Here is a 23,414-nt window from a genome sequence, read left to right as displayed (position 1 = left end):
ACACCATTACCATAGCAACTTGTAACACAGAAATATAACTATGTTCAAATAATTTTTCCTAAGTGTCCAAGGAGGTAACAACTGCTAACCTCACACTTAGAGTTCAAGAGTTTCATGACATACACCTAAAACTTAAATATGGATATAATTCATATCCATTACAATACTACTGTAGAGAGAGCAAATTTAAAACTGACATGAATGGCCATGGGTAGTAATTAACTTAGCTTGCATTATAATTTGTATAGGTCAAAAAAGTCCTTTGTGCACAATACTACTTTGTGTATTTTAATTCACAAAATACTGACTTTAAGACCATCATCAAAATGGAATGCTATGAGAAAGCGAGAAGGAGCTGTTTATGCATTGCAATAAAGCTATGGCTGGATGGGCATAGCGTATCTCCTGTTGCACGCACCCTGTTGCTCATCAAGTGACATGGATCCGAGCTGTTTGTTAACCACAGAAGAAGGAGAATCTGAAACAAAAATGAGATTTCAACTTAAAACTGCACAGCAATGTCATGATCATGTCTAAGCTTTAGAAACAAATACGTAAGATAGGGAACAGAAGTAAGCACTGTGGTATGTTTCCCAAGCAGTGAGTAAGCAGGGCCACGTGCTTAAAATGTTATTCCAGGCAAGCATTTAGCAATTTTGAATGAGAAAATATTCTACTTTCATGCATATATCCTTTTTCAAGTTCATTCAGCACAAGCACGAAGTGTAAGGCAGATATTAGAAACGGGGAAATCTCCTACAGAAGACCCCTTGCCCTTCTCAAGATTCCTTTCCAGCTCGTCAAGGCTCAGTGTCCCTCAGCTCTGGAGGCTTCCCAGCATGAAATGAGATGTTCACTCCACTTGGTGGGATGTATGCTGCACTGTGAGCTGAGTGAGGTGCTCAAACCGATTAGACAACAAAAGCAATTTATTAGGAAAATATTCAATGGTGTAATTGCCCTTACAGAAACATACATAGCTTTTAAAACTCTATGGTATACTGTGCACAGTGAGATAATATTATGAAGGCTTGGATTTCTTTCTAGAGCACCTGGTGGAAGGTAAAGAGAGGCAAGGAGAAGGCTTAATGTTTTGGCTTTAGATTTTCTGCATCAGCTTCAAATAGAATAGCTTTGTCTTTTATCGTTTGGAAATGCTCGTTTGCTTTCTAAGAATTTATTTTATAAACAGGTTCCGGTGATTTAAGAATACTGGTATAAATGAAAGTAGTACAACTGTCTGGAATTTGAAAGCTTTGAGTCTAAATCTGATTCTGAAAATAATTAGCAACATTTTTAGGCCCAAGCTGCTTTTCTTCTTTCTGATCAGCCTAAGGGTCAAGACACTAGGAATTACAGACTGAGCAATTCTAAGACAGAAATGCAAAATCTGAAGTGCTCCAAAATCTAAAACTTTGAGCACATGACACTACAAGCAGAAAATCCCAAAGCTGCTATCATGACAAGCTGCAATCCAAACACAGGTATGCTGAAAATACTGGATAAATGACCTCCAGGCTGTGTGTAAGATACTGAGACATCCAATGCATTTTGTGTTTAGGTGTGGGTCTCACCCAAAGACATTTTATCATATTTATGCAGATGTTCCAAAGTCAGAAAACAGGTGGAACCTGACACACTACTACTCAGCATTCTGGAGCCGAGACACTGAACCTGTGGGCGGAAGTGGCTCCTTCTAATTCCTGCTTAGGTCCCAGTGGGACGTGGTAAAAGAAAAACGTGGGTAACAAACATAATTCTCCCTCAAATGTAAAAATAAATACTTAGCTTCTAATATCCTCTGCTACAGTTCTTAGTAAATTATGTTAATAAAATACTTCTGACTAATTACATTTCAGCTCACAATGGCATTTCATCAAATTCACTCCTCTCAAACAGGTGTTTTCAAGAAACCTGCCTGAACCAGACAGCTAAGTGAAGCTGGGATTATATCCTGAATTCTGATACACCCTGAATCAATTTAATGTCACTGGACTACTTGTTCTTTTAATACCAACAGTTTTGAGCTTATTTTTCTTCAAGGATTTTGATAACATTTAATTACATAATAGCTTTTATTACCTTACTCATCACCTCTTTAGCACAACATTCAGTAAAACAAATCGTTTCCACACTAAAAACAAAGTGGATACAATGGCATCTCAGCCACTTTCCCAGTCTGTGCAAGCTTTCCTTTCCTTTCTAAGACTTCCTATTTATTCGTCTCAGAGTTAGATTCAATATTTCCATCAATGCTATTTTCGAACACTAGATCAGCTGGTCTTTAGAAACAGAATTATATAGAGAAAAACTAACTGGAATATAACTCAATGAAATTAATATTGGAAAAAACTCCTGAGAAGTAGCTTAAAGAATATTTCCACCCTTTTATATTTGTAACCCAGTTCACTGCATTCTCATTTATTAAAATCCCTAAATATTATAAACTCTCCAAGAAACCTTCCCTTTGAATATTTAACTTCTCCAGAACTACCATGAAATATACAAATATTACTACAGTAAAATGCACCTCATTTTATTTTCCAAAAATTTAGAAAGAAACTGAAAATATACAGTGACGTAGGCGCTACTAGTATGCTGCTTTTATGAAACTATACTTTCAAACTCTTGGAGAATTTACCAAAAAAGAGAGCATTAAACAGGAAAGGTTTGCTTTCTCACTTTACAATCTGGCATATATTTTGTCTGTTTCGGGGAAATTGCTTGTTGTTCTTTCCCTCTTTCCCTTTCTTTGGGAAGAAATCCTTCATGGTCATTGCTTCTAGGGAGCATGCAACTGCTTTTATCTTCTGTCACATGAAGATTTTAGGTGACATGTTTTTAGATCAGTGGCTATTCAAAAACTCAGTGCCCACAACTATTATTTTACAACAATATTTCTAAATACCAGCACAATAACCGTAAGATCGGACCTGAGATGTGCCGCAGTAGTGAAGCTGCCACCTGTGGTGCCAGCAGCTCACATGGTCCCAGCTACACACTGCTCCACTTGCAGTCCAGCTCTCTGGTAATGTGCCAAGACACCGGCACAAGATGGTCCGGGTCTTTGGGCCCCTGCACCCGTGTGAGATAACTGGAAAAAATTTCTAACTCCTGGCTTTGGTCTGTCCCAGCATGTTGTGGTCATTTAGGGAGAGAACCAGTGGATGGAAGCATTCTCTTGCTCTCTCTCTCTTTCTCTCTTTGTAACTCTTTCCAACACAGAAATCTAAAACTAATACTAAGTGTCAGAACAGCTAATACGCAAAAAATGAAATTACCAGTTCAGCTGGACTGCTGCAGTTATTTGCCTACTCTAGCTCATCTCTCTGTGAGTATCTTCTAGAAATCACAAAATATGAACCTGAATATACGGTCCAATGATAATTTATTATAAAATATAATGGGGCCCAGGCAGTCTACAGGAAGTATTTTGAAATACAGTATTACTTTTAAAGTAAAGATAAACCTTAAGAAAAAGCACATTCAGTGCAAAACTCAGCATGTCTCATGGTCAATTTTCTTTTTATAAATAACAACTCTTCAGTCACACTTCCTTGATTCAAATGTGCCTTTTCGACTCGGTAATCATACAACTCGGGAAAAATTATTTGACTTAGAGTCTCATTATCTCAACTACAAAATGGGGATAATTCCAGTATCTATCACATAGTATTCTAATGAAAACTTAATAATAATCCATATAAACGAGTTAGATAACACAACTGATATCACTCTTGTCTATTTTTCTGAGCTGTAATGTTAAAAGAAAAATAAAAGTATAAAGCTGTTCTGGAAAAATGCAGAATATTACAATGGTTAACACTCTCGAGGACACCCTGCTGTATTGCTTAGGACTCTGCCATTCAAGCCAGTAAGGAGTGTCTGCAGAAACAGAATATATCCCACTTGATGCACTAACTGCTCTTAAGCACTAAAAACACAGGTCCAACTCTCATTCTGCAAAGTCCTTCATAATGTGACTGTCATTCTGGACACTGTGAGGGAATTTGATGCTATAGAAAGCCTGCTTGTACAGGATTGGGTAAGTGCTGATTTTTTCCAATATGGCTCAGTTTTGAAAAACCCCTTTTTCAAAAATAATCACCAAAGTTTTATACCCTTTGTGGGTACAAAAGTTTCTTTCTTTCTTTTTTTCTTGCCAATTGGCAAAACCGTGCCATAAAGTGAAAAAACAGTTCCTACCTGACCCTCTCTAGGCTGGCTCCATGCTCCAGAGGGGCTCTGTGGTGATGGGGGGGCCAGTACCAGCTGACTCCACAGGGTGCTGTCACTCTGAGCAGGAGCCAGCAACCCATGACTTCTGGGGACCTGCAATGGAAAAAAAGTTGGGCTTAAAATCAGCCAGCTATATGCTGAATGTCTTTGCCATAGATTTTTAGGGAATTTATTGATAAATGTACATTCAGCTCTTTCAAAACTCTGAATGTTATCAACCTTACATGGCTTTAAAATAAGGGCATTGTGAAGCAGTAAATGAAATATAAGTAAGAATATACTACGTATACTGCTTTCTGTAATATAAAAAAATGATACATACACAGTATTGGCTCACCCAGGCATTTACTATAAATCTTGGCAGATTTATTTAAAGAATTGGGAAACTGAGGCTTAAAGTAATCAAAAAATGACCTGTTCAAAAGTATCTAGTAATAGGCCCTAGGCTGATGTACCACTGCAGTAATGTGATGAAAGTAAATTTAACACCTTGCAGAGGAAAAAAAAAAAATCCTAAAAGACTATTACGAGTTGTAATGTATTTCCAAAAACTATTAAAAAAAAGTTATGACATATTTCCTTGAAGTCTATAAAGATGTACTTGGCAACAGTTAAATATAAAAGGGGTGAAAGTGCGGCATGGTAAATTAAGCAGCTGCCTGAGATATCCATATCCCATATTAAAGCCCCAAGTTGGTTCCTGGCTCCTCCACTCCAATCCGGCTCCACGCTACTGCATCCTGAGGCAGCAGAAGGTGGCTCTAGTGCGTGGGTATCTGCCACCAACATGGGAAAGGCTCTCAGTTTCACCCTGGCCTGGTCCTGGCCGTTTCAGGCACTTTGGAAGTCAGCAGACAGAAAACTGCCTCTCTCTTTTCTTCTCTGCTTTTCAGGTAGATAAGGTAAATATATTTTTTTTTTTTAACGAAGCATCTCACTGTGTTTTTTTTTAATGAGTAAGGTAAAAATCCGTTAAGGCAATATAACCTGAGTTTGAACAACTATATGTGGTTCTGAAGATAATCATTTATTTCTAAGAGCCTGCAAATTCTTTTAAAGCTCAACAAGAATTCAGACTCCCAAAGCAACTAGCAACTAGCTTTGGGAGTGACATGAGTCAGCAAGTAGGTGGGCTATTACTCATTATCTTCCTTCACGCTGAAATGTGAACAGTGTCACTCTCAAATATTCTGTCAGAATTTTCGCGAAAGAGTAATGAAAGCGTTCAAAACAAGGGCTGGGGAAGAAAAATCATTGTCTCAACATCTTTTAATGTCTATTTTATATAGTTAGTTTTAAACTGCAATTTGAAACCAAGGGTGATATCATCTGGTGCTCTAGAGTGATGTTTTAGTTTCAACTGCCAAGAAACACTGGCACTGAATGGACAATGTCCCATCCGGGAGTATCAACAACTGCGTCAGCCTCCTTCCCATTTGATACCACAACAGGCCAACTATGTCTGCAGAAGGGTTCGATCACACTATTCTACAGAAAGCAGGTACTATCAATTCATCTTAACACGTGTAGATTTGTGTGAAGAAATCAGTACTGTGGTGTGGCAAGCAAAGCTGTTGCTTGACGCACAGCATCCCATCAAGGTGCTGGTTTGAGTTCCAGCTGCTCCACTTCCCACTCAGATCTGTGCTAATAGGAAAGTACTGAGTCCCTGCACCCATGCAGGAGACTCCTGCTTTCAGATCAAAGAAGCTCCTGGCTTCAGATCAGCCCAGCTCAGGCCACTGCAGCCATTTAGGGAGTCAACAGGGATCGAAGACCTCTCTCTTCTCTCTGTATAACTATGCTTTTCAAATAAATACATAAATCTTTAAATTTTTTTGATCAGTCCCACATTTTAAAAAGAAAATGTTTCCCAGACAATGTTAAATTTAACTTTGTTAGTTCATAAACAGTAGTATCTCCTACAAATAGTTTAAATCCAGAAATACTTTAGTAGATGGGGAGATAATCTAAAAATCACTTTTTGTAGTATGGTTTACAGCTATTCCACATTCTTCCGTTAAAACACTAAAATCTAAAATCCTAATTGTGGTATTTACTTGACGCTATAATTGACTTTCAAATAAAAAAAAAATATATATATATATATATTTATATTTATATATATATATTTTTAAACAGAAGTAGTACTAGCAAATGAAAACAGTCTGGTTGGGACTTCACATGTTAACAGTGTAAGATATAGCTAAAGTACCTCACCTTGCAGGTTGAAGGAGCATCATTCTTCAAGTGTCAACACTGGCATTTCTAATAACTGGTCTATACAGGCAGTCTCAGAGGTTCAAGAATGTTTTTAATAACAAAGACGATAATTCTTGGTTTTCTACCCACTCAACTTCAGTATTTTTTAAATGCTGATGTACTGTATTGGAATTGTGGCACGACAGATTAATAAAGCCACCACCTTTGACCCAGCAACCCATATGAACACAAGTTCAGCTCCCTACTGCTGCCCCACGGCTGATCTGGTTCCCTGTGGGTGCGCCTGGGAAAGCAGGGGGAGAAGGCCCGAGTGCCTGGGCCCCTCTTACTCACCAGGGAGACCCAGAGAATGGTTTCTGATTCCTGGTTTTGGCCTAACCCACTCCACAGCTATTGCAATGATCTGGGAAATGAGCCAGTCAATGGAAGATCCTTCCCTCCATCAACACTCTATTTGTAACTCTATTTTTCAAATGAATAATATCTTTTAAAATACTGATTCAGAGGCGCTTTATTTTCCTTTTTATTGGTTTTTAGGTCGGTTTTTGTTTTCAAAGTACTCTGGCTAGCGTTATATATAACACAAAATCAGAGTGTTTCATTAAGAAACATCATTGTAATCTGATCAAATTTTCTGGTTGTTAGTTTTAAGCACAGAAAAAAGTATTTCCCCATAGAAAAAGAAGAAATCAGATGCCTTGCTTGGCTGTGTTTCCTCCACTAAAATCACATTCATGATTTGCCTCAGATATCATACCTATAATACAGTGTTTTACATTTATTTTATTTTACCACAGCATTTACTACAAACAACAGATTGATGACGGGGCCTTCCAGTTCTGTCAAGTTCTAGCAGACTAACTTCAAATAACTGATAGTTCTCAAGGTAAATAATGCCCAAGCCCCATACTCATTTCAGGGGCAGAGTTCTACATTCATTGGTGTGAGACCCTCTTGACACATTTCCACTCCTAAATACAAGATTTACACACCTACCATAATATCTAAACTATAGGATTTACAGTACCTAACCTCCATCTTGAAATAACTAAGCTGGTACATTATTTTGGGTTTTGCTGTGTTCATTTATTTTTTTTTTTCAACAAATTTATATTGAGTATCATGAGCTTTCTGGTCATAAAAGAACAGGGTCATTAAAATGCTCAATAAAAATAGCACAAATTTTTACTTTCTGATCACAATGTGATCACATCAGGACAGGATCATGAGTACTTCATCTGTCCTACATATAAGAGAGCCGATATGCAGAGAGAGAGTAAGAAGGGGCTGGCACAGTGGCACAGCAAGTAAATCCTCTACCTGAGAAACTGACATTCCACTTGGGTGCCAGTTTGAGTCCCAGTTGCTCCACTTGTGATCCAGATCTCTGCTAAGACACTTGAGAAACCAGTGGAAGATGGTCCAAGTGCTTCGTCCCTGCATCCATCAGACCTGGAAGCAGCTCTTGGGTCCTGGCTTTAGCCTGGTCCCTGTCCCAGCAGCTGCAGCCATCCTGGGATGTAAGTCAACTGATGGGAGGTCTCGCTCTTTCTCTCTCTCTCTGTAACTTCAGCTTTCAACAGTAACTCTAAAAGATGGTGAAATTTTTCAAATGTTGACAGAGAAAGAATTAAGTTAGAATATCAATATGCCCAAATGCTAGATTATAAGATTCATATAGGCATATTGGCTAACTTCTGAATAACAATGATGATAGTAATAGTAACAATAAACAGCTAGCAGCCATAAGATACAGATTCATTTAAGCATTAAGGAAATGTGAATATCAGCATGCATGTAGGCTCTAGCATTACTACAGGAGTGTGAAAAACTATTTTATTATGGGCAGGCATTTTGGCATACAAATAAAAGGTCAGCTGAAATGCCCTTAACCCACTATGAGCCCTGGTTTAAGTTCCAGGCCCAGTTCCTGATTCTAGGCAGCCAGTGGGCAGCGGCTTAGGTAGTGGATCCCTGGCCCTGATGCCCATTAGTACACTTGAGGGTGGGTACTTGGTCTCTGGGCACCCCTAGCATCAGCACCTGCAGCAAACCGCAGCAGGTGTCTTCTCTCCCCACTCCTACCTACATTCAGTGAGCGGAGGGCAGGGGAGCGGGAAGAGGATGGGTTTCTAGCTCCTCCCTTCGGCACAGACCCGGCTGTTGTGGTCAGCTGAGGACTAAACCAGCAGATGGAGAGCCCTCTCTAGCTCACTCTCTGTTATTCTGACTCTCAAAGATACACATATATATTAAAACTAATATGTTGGCTATAGCAATAGTCAATGTGTATTCAAATAAGTTATTTTAAAAAACCATCCTATATATTCATCTCTCTGGGAAATGCTACTACCATTTGACCCTCTAAGAGCTAGGCTGAACAACCATCATGTGCAAGGAAGGGTGGCAGAAGCTGCAAGCACATTAGCTTTCTGTTTTCAAGTGGGGAAAGGAAGCTTATTGCACAGTAGCAGTATTAACGAGCAGTTCTAGCAGCTGCTTAAGGATGCTTGGCAGTAACAACCTGCAGCATGAGGGTCCTGGGGAGAGCCCTCACGCGGAGCCTGACCAGGAGGAGAAGCCTGCTCGTGGGCCTGGGCAGCCAGCTCCTGCTGCCTCTGCTGCTCAGCCTTCTTAAGCCTCAGTTGTTGCAGGCGCTTACGGAGCAAAGCTATCTCAGGCCCCCTTAAAAACTCTGACACAAATAGGGAAAGAAAGGTGAGAAAGCCAGTAAGAAAACAGAAAGAAACAAGTACGTGATTACACATTAAAGAGAGGAAAGATACAAATAAAACATGTCTCACAGATTTTACTGAAAAAGAAAATTACCAAAAGAAATCTTAACTTGATCATTAAAAGATACACTATATGTATACATCCTTAAACTATGATGAATCAAATATAAAAATTTCTCAAGGGATATTTTAGCAAACAGGATAAAAATAAAGTCCTGTATAAGCAAAATTTAAAGTCAACATTTTGTCACTAAATTAACCTTTTTTAAAAGCAAAATCATAGCAGGGAAAAACAAACGTTGAAAAACATCACCTAAATATTCTACTCTAATATAGAAAACTTTAAGCTACTTCACCAATTCCAATCAATAATTACTAAAATTGTTAAAACTATGAGGTTATTATACATTTGGAAGTATCTTAGAATGTATTAGAAAGCTCCTTAAAAGCTGTGAAGTTACACATTCTTCAGATAAATGTCACTTTTGATGTTAGAATTGTCATTTATATTTTTAAACTGAAAAAAAGTTACATAATCAATATCACATCTGAAGAAGTGATCACAGAGGCCTGTGATGTAGCGCAATAGGCTAAGCAATCATTTGCAGTGTTGGTATTCCATTTAACAGTGTGGATTCCAGCCTTGGCTTCTGCTCCAGTTTTCTGCAAATGTGCCTCCAAAGACAGCAAAAAAAAAAAAAAAACATGGCCCAAGTATTGAGCCCCTGTCACCACATGGAGACCAGCAGGGAGTTCCTGCCTCCTAGTTTGGCCTGGTTTATTACTGACTCTTGTGGCCAATGAACCAGCAGTGAAAGTTCTCTCTTCCTCTCCGTCACTCTGCCTTTCAAATAAGTAAGTCCTTAAAAAAAAAAAAGCTCACAGGTATTTCTAAAAAGAATTAAAAGTAATAAGAAATCCTGCAAAAAGCTATTCTTTCAAAGTGTCCTGTGGGGATAACTGCCCAAGTAAGAGAGACGATAAACAGTTGTTATACCTCAGGGACATGAAGGTGAGAACCACTTGGATATCTGAAGGCAAACAGTACCAGCTGAGGGAAGAACAAGTGTGACTGTTCAAGCGGGATGTGCATTAGGACATCAAACAGATTTCAAAGAGAAGGGAGGCAGAACTCATCGATAGCTTGGATATAGTGATTCCACTGATTCTGGGTCAGGTAAAAGAAAACACAGCAGACATTTGTTGCCATGGCAAAAAATGTAGGAAAAACAAGTAGTGATGGGGTGAAGCAAAGAATCAATGGGCATTCTTGTGGAGAAATTAAGTAGGGACTTGGGTAAAAGAGCCTAGAATTCAGAGCAATAAATGTGGATGTCACTTGAAGACTCCTAAAGATGAATAAATGACAGAGAAGAGGTCTAACAGCTACTCAACGTTTAAGAGGGAAAAAAAAAAAACCTCCAGGAAGTGTAAGAGGGTCTGGAGAAGTATGTGAACAGAATTTCACAGGCTAAGTAATGAGAGTGAGTCAAGAAGGCTGGCAGAAGGAGTTTTCTCAAATGCTGCTCAAACACTGCCAGGTAACAGCTCTAGTCACAGATCAAGTTACTGACACCTGGACAGGAATTCTTCTGTGAAACAGCAGGGACCAAACCCAACTGCAATAAGTGCAAAAGAAGGGCAGGTGTTGAACTAGACACACAGCACAGATATTCTGCAGGAGTCTTGCTGGATGACAGTTGTGGGGGTGAAGGGCCAAAGGAGGTGTGTGTGCTTCAGTTGTGGGGAAATGCACAAACTTGCCATCTCATGGAGAATGTTTCATTGGGGGCAGAGGGAGAGGGATCGTGCTTGAAAATGTTGGGAGCACTGCACGTGTGCCCTGCCCTAAGATGGCGCCGAGGCCATTCCTCCTCTCGGAGGCTTGGCGATAAACAGGTTTCAGGAAGTGCCTTCTAATTGGCCCGTGGTCGCATGCCTGACGCGTGTGCTGGCGTGATCAGAGTTATGATTGGTGCGCCTGCCACGCGCACCGGTGTCCTTTAAGCTGATTGGATTAGGATTGTATATAAGCGGTGGGGGTTTCAGGAAGAGAGACAGGAACAGGAAGAAGAAAGAGAGAGACGGAGAGACAGACGGACGAAGACGGAGGACAGGGCACGACTGGGACGGACGGACAGAAGAAGACTGGGGGGCGACAAGGAGACTGGGGAATGAAGCAGAGAGAAACGGGAGGAAGAGGGAGAAGTCGAGTCGACCGGCTGGGAAACGGACTGGTTGGAAGAATAAAGTGCCTCTTGAAACAGAGCCTGGAGTGTCAGGTGATTTCTTCCCTGGGACGGGAGACCCCGATAGAAAAGAAACAGCTAACTGCAGAAAAGATGTCCTTGAGCGGACCAAAGAAGATGGATTAGATGACAGGAGGAACTGGTTTTGGTTCAACTATAAACAAAGAACAGGCAAAGAATATGGGCAGAAAGGTCAACAACTGTAGACTTGGGTCAGAAATACATAAAATGTATCTCAGGAACATTAGCAGTAAATTCCCAAAACTACCAAATAATTCTTGGCTTTTCATATATAGATTGTGAAGGCATAAGTTGTGGCGTACTATTTCGGGAATCGGTGATGTCAGAGACAGGTAAACTCTTGCTACTGTGATCTCTAGTTATAAGGAATTTGATTAAATCAGCCAATTGGTGGTTAAGATTTACTATGTGACCCAAGCAGCATCACAATCTCTCATACGTGATTACTTCCTGAAAAACTTGCAGAATCGAGTCAAGTGGCATTCACGGACAGTGATGCTCGATAGCACGCTGCCTGACACCTTCTCTACAGTCAGCACAGCAGCAGTGCTTGTGGCAACATAAAGCGCTGGTATACAGCCATAAGGTCCACTGTTTTATCCATCTACCATAAAAATACATAACGTTCAATTTTGCTTTAAAAAAAGTGCAATATTATAAACAATTCATCCAGTTTCATTAACGTTTCCAGCCCCCGATTCCAAATGTACCCTAAGTCCTTATTCTAGAAACACTTAGTGACTTTAGCTGTATGCAGTGATGTTCTAGAACTTAGAAAAAAATAAGATTTCGTTATAAAATTATTATGAACCATCTATTCAATGTTGCCAGTGCTTTTCAAGAAAAATTTGCCTCCTTTAAAGATTAGTTCGATGATGATTTTTTCAACTTAATTTTAAAAGGGGGGGGGGAAGAGGCCAGGAAAACACCTTAACACATAATTAATTAGGAAAGGCAAGTATAGAATTTAACCTCTAATCAAACATATCAATTAGCAAACTATTCTGCTAGCAGCTTGCAGCTATACACACTCTTTGGAAATGCATATACAAACACATTGTTCATTAAGTGTGAGTAAATTTGGAAAAGCAGGTCCTGCTAACTTTAGCCAAATTGAAAAATGTAAACACAGTGGATACGCTGAGTTGAATTTTGAAAGCAACACATACAACAGAGTATCAGGAAATTTGTACTTCCACCCCCTGAAACTAATAGCCCTACTCTTGTGCTCTCTGAAAAGACTCTGCACTATTTTAACAGCTTAATTGTTCTGTAGTAGAAAAATAAAACAGCTCATGCTGACACTACAAAGGTCTAATTACTTCTAACTTCATATTCTGATTCTACAATACATAGGGGCTTCCTCCTGGACGTTAGATTCGGAAGTACTTTGTCTACCTTGTACAGATCTGTCATTCTTTGTATTTCTTGTCCTCATGATCTTTGTGCATTTTTTTTTTGTCTTAAAACTTGTCAATCCTTCACTGATTTTCACTGATTCTAGGAAGAGTAATGAGTTATAAACAATTCAAAGCAAAAGGAAAATTTGAAGAAGACAAGTGTTGGACCTAGACATTAAGACATGGCGTTAAGAGGCCCACACCCATGAGCTCTACATTTGAGCTCAAGCACTTAGGTCCTGGAAGCTCTTAGGGGAGATCTGAATGGAGTTCTTAGGTTCTGCTCTGATGTGGCTCAGTCCTGGTGCTACAGGCATTTGGACAAATGACCCAGCTGATGGGAGCCCCCTCTGTCTCTTTCTCAAATTTACATAGTTAAATAAACAAGGCAAATTAAAGGTTTTTACGAGTTTTTTTTTTTTTTACAAGAAACATGGTTACGCGTAGATTTCAAAATAGGAAGAAAAGATTTCCTATGGGATTTATAAAAGACCTTTCTTGAGTGGCATTTGAAATGAGAGCCAAGAAAAAAAGTTGGCTATGTGACAAACTGGGGGAGGTACATGAATGATACAAAGAAAAGCTCATAAAAAGAAGGGAGGCAGGCAAAAAAAAAAGTGAGAAAAAAGATGCAAAAGATATGTGGCATACTAAAATAACTGACAGGAAACCAGCACATTTGGAATGTAATGACCAACAGGGACTGAGAAAGAAGGAGATGAGGTTAGACAAGTGGGAAAGGGTCAGGCATGCTAGTACTTACGGGTTTTTTCTTTTCTAATTGTATTTCTAAATAAGACTAGAAACCTCTGAAGGGCTTCACCTGAAGAACCTGGAAGTTTTCTGCCTTTTGTGATTCCGCCTTAATGGCTTGACTGGGGGCTGTGTGAACTCCAGCCCTGATAGCCTAGGTGACACCCAGCAGGACATGTGGCAGGTCACGTAGGCAGACCACTCCTCAGGAAGGAAGTACCTGGTGTTTGATAATATCCACCGCCCTATAGCTCATCGATTTGTACTTTTTAAAAGTTGCTAGTTTCAAACCCACCAATAGAAGCCTGCTAGATCATGACTGTATAATTAATAGCCTGAAATGTATAAAAACTGGGGGGGGGCTTGGTCTCTCGCTCTCTCGCTCTATGGCTCGCGCGTTCGCTGTAAGCTAGCCCTGCGGATCCTGCAGCGGCTGCCCCTCCCCCAGCCCAGCCATGCTGGGCTGGGGCAGGTGGCTGGGAGACCTGGGCAGATCTGAATAAACCACTTTTATGCCTTAGCACCGACTTCAGACTTGATGATTATCTGGGGATTTCAGAAACCGGCACAACACACTCAACAAAGTTACATGATTTAAATGATTAAAACACTCATTCTGCCTTCTCCTTGAAAAATAAATTACAGGGGAACAAGTACAGCTGAAGGAAATCAAGCAAGAGACAAGAAATGATGGTGAGATGGAAAGAAACAAGCTACATTGTAGACACAAACCAGTATGACTCTCTAACTCCGGCCTAAGAGGTGATGGCAAGAGACGGATCAAGAAAAATGCCCAGGTAATCAGAGTAAGCAAGTGAATGAGTAGCACCATTCCTTAAGTCATAAAAGGACCCAGATAAACAGATTAAGACACACAAAGGGCAGGAGGCTAAATTAAATTTTAACTTGGACACCTTAAGGGAAATATCAAGGAAACCAAACAAAAATATTTAAATAGCAACTGAATAGAGCAATCTGGGATTTAGGGTAAAAGATAAGATTGTCTATCTATATTTAGGGGTCATGAATTTAAGAAGAGATTCTAAAAGCTATGGGCAAGTGATACAGTTCCTCAGGGACAAGATACTTATAGATAAGACACCCAGGACTAAAGCATTTAACTGTAATACTCAGAATTTATAATGATTGCTGAAAACCAGCCAGCATTGAAGGAAAAAATGTTTTAAGAGAGGCAGAAAATGTTACATGTAATTGGGTTTAAAAAATCTAATGAAAGAACAAATGAAAATTAAGTCTCTAAATTTGGCAAGATGGAAACCACTGGTGACTCTGGCAAGTGTCAAGGGAAAAGAGGTTTAAAGGTAGATTGGGATTGGTCAAAAATAAATTTAAGATGACACAAGAATAGACAATATAAGCATGGAATTATTTTTGATGATGCTAACCACACCAAAACTAAGACAGTAGCCAGAGAGGAACATGGGATAATTACATTTTTTTTTTTTTTCACAAAAGAAAATAGTCCAAAGCAATAGTTTCACAGAAAATGCAATGACAATGACACTGGAAAAACAGTAAACTTTGAGACACTGGAAAGGGATGGGAACTGGACTGGCTAGTTTTTGATAGGAGCAGATACATTTCTTCCAGAATGTGTTTCTGTTTCTATCTCAGACATTGTAGGAATAAGGATCCTGGAAAACTGTGAGTCTACAGTAGGAAAATGAATGCTTTGCTTTTCACTGTGCACCAGGGCTTAGCAGCTAAGAGTAGGGTACGGAAGAGAAAAGTATTAATGTTCTAAAGGCTTGAAAGAGTAGAGTAGACAATTTTGCACAGCTGGACAGCAGCATTACTAAGAGACCACTCTGACTCACAGTGTTGAGAACCCACAGAAACTCAGGGTCATGTGTTCCTTGACTCAGGGACTCAGTTGTAACCTAAGAAATGGCAGGCTTAGATTCAACCATAGATGGGGTCCTGCCTGGCAGGTTTTCACACGTCCATCGTCTTTCCTTCCAGCCAATAAAAGGGACAGAGGCAAGACAAGGAATATAAAGGAAAGGCATAAGCAATTTGAAGGGATATCCAAAGCAAGGAAAGAATATACAAACATATTTTATTTTCTGCCTCTATGCAGGACAATAATAATTAAGGCTCTAGGTGACACTCGCACTTATTATAGTCACCCAACGAACAATTCTCACTTTATACAAATTCATCTGCATTTAGGGTCATGGTAAGTACAGAAGAGACTGGAAAAAAAATAACCAAACAAAGCAAGAAAAATTAAGACCTTACTGAGGAACTGAAGGGTTCTCAGATTATGAAAAGGCTACCGTCAGAACAGTTACAGACATCCCATTTAGATTATCACACCTAACACCAAATCATTTTCCTCAGTACCAATCATATTGAGTAATACTGAAATATTCCAATTAGTGCTAGATTAATTAGCCAAGTTTTCCATAATTTTTCCACTTCAAAATCTCCATGTCTGAAAAATTTGTGGGCAAAGGTGCCAAGACTGTTAAACTAATGATTCATGCTATCATTATAACTATTTTTTCTATTTCGATGTTTCAAATAACTTTAAGATTGAATATTTGTATTAAACACTGAGTTCATCAATTTGAAACAGTATTACATATACTAAATATAAACATATTGTGCTTAGAAAGAAACAAATGAAATTAACAATCAGTGGAACCTGCAGATGGGCTATACATAGGTTTTTTTTTTTTTAAACAAGTTTTCCTGAAAAAAATTTCCAAGAATATTTTAGAGAATATATATCATTAAAAATAACAGGGCCCACATGATAGCCTAGTGGCTAAAGCCTCACCCTGCATTCACCAGGATCCCATATGGGTGCCAGATCATGTCCTGATTCAAGCCTGGGAAAGCAGTAGAAGACAGCCCAAAGCCTTGGGACCCTGCACCTGCAGGGAGACTTGGAAGGAGCTCCCTGCTTCAGGCTTGAGATTGACTCAGCTCTGGCCACTGCAGCCACTTGGGGAGTACACCAGCAGATGGAAGATTTCTCTTTTTCTCTCCTTTTCTCTGTAAATCTGACTTTCCAAAAAAAAGAAATACATCTTCAGGGCCCGGTGCAGTGGCCTAGCGGCTAAAGTCCTCACCTTGAATGCGCTGGGATCCCATATGGGTTCTAGTTTTAATTCTGGCAGCCCCGCTTCCCATCCAGCTCTCTGCTTGTGGCCTGGGAAAGCAGTTGAGGATGGCCCAAAGCCTTGGAACCCTGCACCAGTGTGGGAGACCCGGAAGAGGCTCCAGGCTCCTGGCTTTGGATCAGCTCAGCTCCAGGCATTGCAGTCACTTGGGGAGTGAATCATCGGATGGAAGATCTTCTCTGTCTCTCTTCCTCTCTGTATATCTAACTTTCCGATAAAAATAAATAAATCTAAAAATATTTTTAAAATGTGTGATACTTTAAAAAAGAAAAAAACCTTCAAAAAAATTCTTGCTTTTAAGGCCCAAGGCAATGGGCATATGGGCACCCAGTGTGTGTCCTGGATATTCCAGTTTCCATCCAGCTCCCTGCTTGTGGTCTGGGAAGCAGTTCGGGATGGCCTAAGGCCTTGGGACCCTGTATCCGTGTGAAATACCCAGAAGAAGCTCCTGGCTCCTGGTTTTGGATCAGCTCTGCTCTGGCAATTGCGGCAAATAAAAATAAATCAATTTTTGGAAAAAAAAAAGTTTCTTGTTTTTACCAATATTGATTGCTTTAAAAAACAAACTTTTAACTATTTCTGTCTGTACTTACTGGAGTTGGAAGTGCTATACTGATTATATGTAGAAAATCTGACTTTGTGTCATTACTCATTACTATGAGTAAATTGCACACAGTGTTAACAGTCTACATGCTTGATTCAAGCTCCTATCTTAAACACATGGAAAATGAATTATCTAACAAAATATACTAATCAAAGAGTACTTAATTTAAACCACTACATATTTGGTGATCTGGTTAGAATCCAAAGAAGTGACAGTCTGGCAACTAAGCTTTTAAGTATTTTTGATAGGCTTTAAGCTTGGGCCTGCCAGCGATATTTCTCGCTATTATTTTTGATTCTGTATTAACTAAATGCTTCTTTAGAGGAACCTAAAAAAATGAATAAATACATTAAGGAAGAGTACACTATAGATGTCTCAATGAAAAATTACTAATATAAATATTAGTATATTCCATATTTGAAAGAACAAGTTGAACATGAGAAGCTAACATTGACAGGAAAGTGCTATTTTAACAGAATTTGTTTTTTGTTTTCATTAGCTTCAAGTACCAAGAGGAAAAGGATTTGTTAAATAATTCTTTTTTCATGTCAGTGCTGAAGAAATAATTCTTTTGATATGGGGCATATATTTTTGACAGAGGTCAACTCCATCATATAGAACATATTAAAATACTTTGTAATTTGAAGAAAAATAAGAATACAAAGATGCTAATAATAGTAAACACTATCAGGAATACAGACACACAAGAGAATTTAGAAAGATATCGGTCTACAATGGTGTGTAAAATGATCTGTAAGTCAAGTGTTTTAGACTATCATAACTCTATCTGTATTTGCAAAAGAATTATTTTACATTGTTGCTATTTGTTAAAAGTCATGCAAGTTAGGCACACTGGAAGTTGGTGTTTAAAACAGTGAGCTACGTGTTCACATATTACATGTCATTATTTATGAACTTTATGTGTGATTCAGTAGCTTTCAAAATACCCTGTAAGAAAGTTCTCATGGTCATCAAATGACAAGAGTGTTCTTAATGGGAAACATCCTCACCAGACTGACGATGTGTTTGGCGGCCAGATGCCTCAACAGCATGTCTCTGTTCAGTATCTGGCGGCGATGTAGAATGCTGGCTTTCTGTGGGAGATGAGGTCACAGGCGCCTGAGCTGAGACAGTGGAGGACGGAGAAGCTTGGAGGAATTGATTCGCCGGAGCATCTACATCCATTGCAGTTTCACCCAGTTCCAAATCAGAACCTGACGGGCCAGCAGGAACAGCTGAAACATCCGACTGACTCATTCCACCTTTAAAAAAAATACATGTTAATGCAAATTTGAACTTTAAACATCTTGCTAAACCAAATATTCTAAGGAGGTGTTTTTGGGATGCACACACAGGCATGTAGAAATAACTAGAAGATATCAATAACATACACTGGTGGTTTGTTCCATTAAACAAAAGAAGCTAAACAAAAGAAGTAAAAATACATCTATAACACATTCTTCCTAGAATAATCTCTCCAATTACATAAAAACTGTTTATAGAATTCTGCCTACTTCTATTCTCACATGCTCATAATGTACAAATAAAAGGATTAGAATAGAAATCTCAGAGTTTTTCTCTTTTTTGAAGACAGGCTATGTCCAGTGGAATCAGAGGGGACAAGTTATCCAACACTTTCTATCCTCTAGTGCTTCACACAACACAACAGAAACCTGGTGGCACAAAAGTGGCTCCATTCAGGTGACATAAATAGAACTGGCTTCAACACATAGTTTTTGCCAGCTTTCTGACAGCTTTAATTAATAAGAAAAATTACCTCTGGGTCGAGATCTTCCTCGGCCTCTATTGCTTTGTGCAACTTCACTTGCTTCTTCAAACCATCTTGATAACATGTCAGACATTCTCTGCATCAACGACACGTTGGGACTTTGCTCTCCTATTGGAAAACGTAAGCTTCATCAGTGACTTCAGTCATTAGGATCTATCAGTAATGCGAATGTTCAGATTTAAAGTGCTTCAAAACGAAAGCACTAACAAGTAGCACTGCTTAAACAAATTACATGAATGTATATAAACACCTTAGCCCCACATTTTTGTAATAAGTGCTTACATAACTGATAATTTATATGTTATTTCTGCAAGAAGTATGTTCATGTGTCCTCATCTTTGCCTATTCTACGGCCTTCCACACTTCCCCAACTTGCCTCTTTAGTTCTGTGACCATCTAGGAAGGGTTTATGAATAAATTAAAATAAAAGTGTTCTTTCTCATTAAATCATCACGATCAAAGAAAAACACGAAATAGCCTTAGATTTTTGGATGAATTCCCCTTAAAATGAATTTTTCTAACCTCACTTATCTATGTAAGCCAGTTCTGGTTTTTGAGATTAAACGACACCAGAAAGAATTTCATTTTTTCTCTCACTCCTTTTTCTCCTTCAGATAAAGGAATTTTTTCCTTAAAGACATTTAATATTAGAAATAAGCAAATTTAAAATGTGAAAACTAAATATTCTATAATTAAATAATTCAGATTGGAGATCCTTTCTTTCAACATTTCTGTAGAATCAAAATTTATCTTATATTTTGTTGCCTTTACATAATGTAGCTTAATATTTTAAGTACATATTATGAAATAATACCAATGATAACATAATAGGGAATATGTTTTTGACCAAAAGAGCTTTCAGACTCCTTGGAGCAACAATTTTAGCTACAAGCCCAGTCAGTAAAAACCAATCAGATGAATTCTATTGTAAAATGTGCCACCTTAAAGCTCCCAAGGCAATTTTTTATGGCTGTCAAATGCACTTTAAAGGAAACAATTTTTCATAAGCTGTTACAAAACTTCAGCATTCCTTTCTCTTTACATCTAATAAAAAGGCAAAAGTCAACAAGTTTGATAATACCGGGTATTTTTATCCTTTCAGTGGGAACACAAATGATTTTACCCTTTTCCAACAGTAATCTGGCGACTATCAAACCCAGCAGGGCACATGCAGCCTGTGGCTACGAGTGGCTGGGTCTGACTTCCAGCACTAGCTCTTGGTTCGAGAGACTCCAAGAGGTGACAAATGATGGCTCGAGTAGCTAAGCTTCTGCCACCCTTCTGAGAGTCCCACACTGGCTCCTGGATCTAGTCCCAGCTACTGCAAGCATTTAGGGAGTGAACAGACAGAAGGGAGTCCTCTCTCTCTCTATCCAAAAAGAAAAAAGGCAAAAAGAAAGCTTACTTCTGCAGCGACTGTCACTCCACCTGTAGAAATGTATGCTGAGACACATTTGCACAAGTACACCAAAGTACATGTATAAGAATGTTCACCAATATCATTTACAATGGGGAAAAATTAGAAACATTAAAATCATTATTTTTAATGATTTTTAATGATTATTTTAATTTTGTCAAACACCAAAAGAAGCTGACAAAAATAGTTACCATCTCGTTCTCTTTCACTCTCAGGCCTCGCTCTGGGTCCAGTATCTGACCAATCACCACGAAGTCTCAAACGCTTAACAGGAGGCTGTCGCAACTAAAAGATAAAGATAGGCAGATGACACACAGATCAGAAACGAAAGTATTTGCTCTCAACTCCTAAAACAAGTACTTCAGCACCAGTATCCCATTTCAGAATGTCTGCTTTAAGTCCTGGTAGTTCCACTTCCAATCAAGCTTTTTGCTAAGGCGCGTGAGAAGGCAGCAGAAAACGGCAGAAAACAGCGCAAGTACTTGAATCCCTGAGACTTCCATGGGACACCTGGAGGGAATTACCGGTTCCTGGCCCACACCTGGCTGGAGATGAGCCAGTGGATAGAAAACCTCCCTTTCTGCATTGCTCCCCCCATCTCTGTCACTCTACCTTTCAAACACATACACACACAACACACATACATACACACACATACATATTTTTTAAAAATACATTAGTGGGCCTGGTACGGCAGCCTGGTGGCTAAAGTCCTCGCCTGGAATGCACCGGAATCCCATACTGGCACCAGTTTTAATCCTGGAAGCCCCACTTCCCATCCAGCCCCCTGCTTGTATCCTGGAAAGCAGTCGAGGACGGCCCAAAGCCTTGGAACCCTGGACCCTTGTGGGAGACCTGGAAGAGGCTCCAGGCTCCTGGCTTCAGATCAGCTCAGTTCCAGCCATTGTGGTCACTTGGGGAGTGAACCATTGGATGGAAAATCTTCCTCTCTGTCCCTCCTCTCTGTATATGTGCCTTTCCAATGAAAATAAATATAATCTTTTAAAAAATACATTAATAAATACTTCCCTTTCCCAACTTTATGTAGTATGCAAAGAAGATGCTAGATCAAAATCTGAAAGGCAATGAGAAAAGCTAAGTCTTTTGCAAAATTCACAATGATGATAAATATCCATTGATATTAACAGCCCTCACTTAGTATCTTCAATCTAAACAGTCTGAATGCAAATATGACCTATTCCTTTCCATCTGAAACAGGAAGTTCTTTCTCCATCTTAAGCCTTAGTTTTCTACAGTGATACCAAATATATTCTAGGCAAACTACCAACACACCTGACAGCGCAAACAATGAGCGAACTATACATGTACTCCAATTCTGGGGATCAGCAAATGCATTTATTTTTCTATTTAATTTTTCCATGAACTTTTAGAATTATTCTTGCATATGAAGATTAAAAAACAGAATCAACATATACAGTAATAAGTGTCATGAAGAACAACAGAATAAATACACAGATAGGTGGCATTGGACAGTTAAGACTGGAAATTGCAAATAGAGTGCTGAGACAAATCCTCACTAAGAAAGTGATACAAAAAAAGATAAAAAATACTTCAGAAATCCAGGCTTCAATGGAGGAACATTTTGGGTGGAGAAAATACAAAAACTCTAAGGCAGAAACAAGCCTGGTGGGTCTGAGTTATTAAGGACATGTGTCTAAAGGAGAGAGAAGCACAGAAGTACTACTGAGGACTGCAAAATACACGGCCTCTAAAAGGTGTTGTTAGATTCATTCTTTCATAAGGCAGAGTGATGGAAAAGCAAACAGAAAGAGCGTGCACTACCTCCCATCTGCTGGTTCACTCCACCAACGTACCAATGTCCACAACAGACTAGCTGAGTCCAGATCAGAGCCAGGAGCCCATGATTCAATTCAGCTATCTCTCACAGAGAGCAGGGCCTCAAGCAACTGAGTCCTCGCTTGTTCCTTCCCAGGTGCATTACCAATATTGCATGCTTCGAAGCAGAATAGAGTTTAAACAGGCAGTCTGATACAGAACCTTGCGGTAACAGCAGCCTCACTATAAGCCACTGTTAAAGGCCTCAGCTTTGTTTTGCTGTGAAATGAGGAATCACTTCAGGATATTGAGGCTATTCAATGACTTCAAGGATCACTTTGGCTGGCATAGCTATAGTTAAGGACTGTAGTTAAGGACAAACAGGAAAACTAGCTGGAAAGCTACCTTAACAATCTATGATTTGTTGATGCTTTGAGGAACAGTGGTAGAGCAGTCAGGGTTGAAAACAGTAATCAGATTTGGAATATACTATCAGACACAAGGTATCAAAATCAAGAGGAAATGATAAAATTAATTCAATAAAGAAGTCTGAAAGTGGGATAGATCAAAGGAGGAGAACGACAAAAATGTTGGAGGAAAGAAACATAATAATAAAAATAATGACAATAAAGGAAAAAATATAAAGAGTTAGAAATATCAAAGAAAGAATGGCATGGCATGTATACACATGTAACTTGATAAAAGTGTTCACTCAAATAAAACAAAAAGAAGAAAGTGTATCCTTACATTTCCTATTATAATAGTTGTCTTTTGTGCATTGAATTATTGATCTTTCTTACCGTTTCGCTGCTTGCCTAAAGTTAGAAAAATATTTTATTCCTAAATGGCTTCATGTAAAAACCATTCATAATACTTCATTTCTAGAGTCCTACTCTTAGGCCATCAGCCCCCGCTGTTTGATGCATGCTCTGGCTTATTCCCTAACTGCCTCAAAAACTAACATTTGTTGGATCTTCAAAACACTTGGCAGCTACGGCATCAGTGTTTTCCACACCTAATGGAGAATGTGGTTCT

The 23,414-nt window shown here is 39.1% G+C and overlaps 1 protein-coding gene across 7 annotated transcripts in view; it reads right to left on the bottom strand.

Moving 5' to 3' along the window:
- Nucleotides 1-23,414, bottom strand: part of DCAF6 (DDB1 and CUL4 associated factor 6) — a 105,559-nt gene that overhangs the window by 43,512 nt on the left and 38,633 nt on the right. For 4 of the 7 annotated variants that reach the window (XM_058660600.1, XM_058660596.1, XM_058660597.1 and 1 more), the window contains 4 exons: nucleotides 20,774-20,867; nucleotides 19,154-19,273; nucleotides 18,387-18,638; nucleotides 419-478 (listed from right to left, as the gene is read on the bottom strand). In XM_058660600.1, coding sequence (XP_058516583.1) covers nucleotides 419-478; nucleotides 18,387-18,638; nucleotides 19,154-19,273; nucleotides 20,774-20,867 — 526 coding nt within the window. Of the gene's footprint in view, nucleotides 1-418; nucleotides 479-8,986; nucleotides 9,158-18,386; nucleotides 18,639-19,153; nucleotides 19,274-20,773; nucleotides 20,868-23,414 lie in introns of all 7 variants that reach the window. The other 3 variants (XM_058660598.1, XM_058660599.1, XM_058660602.1) reach the window with 2 other exon arrangements.

This window comes from Ochotona princeps, chromosome 2, assembly GCF_030435755.1.
Source record: "Ochotona princeps isolate mOchPri1 chromosome 2, mOchPri1.hap1, whole genome shotgun sequence".
NCBI classification, from domain to species: Eukaryota; Metazoa; Chordata; class Mammalia; order Lagomorpha; family Ochotonidae; genus Ochotona; species Ochotona princeps.
This window is presented reverse-complemented; position numbering and strand designations above follow the sequence as displayed.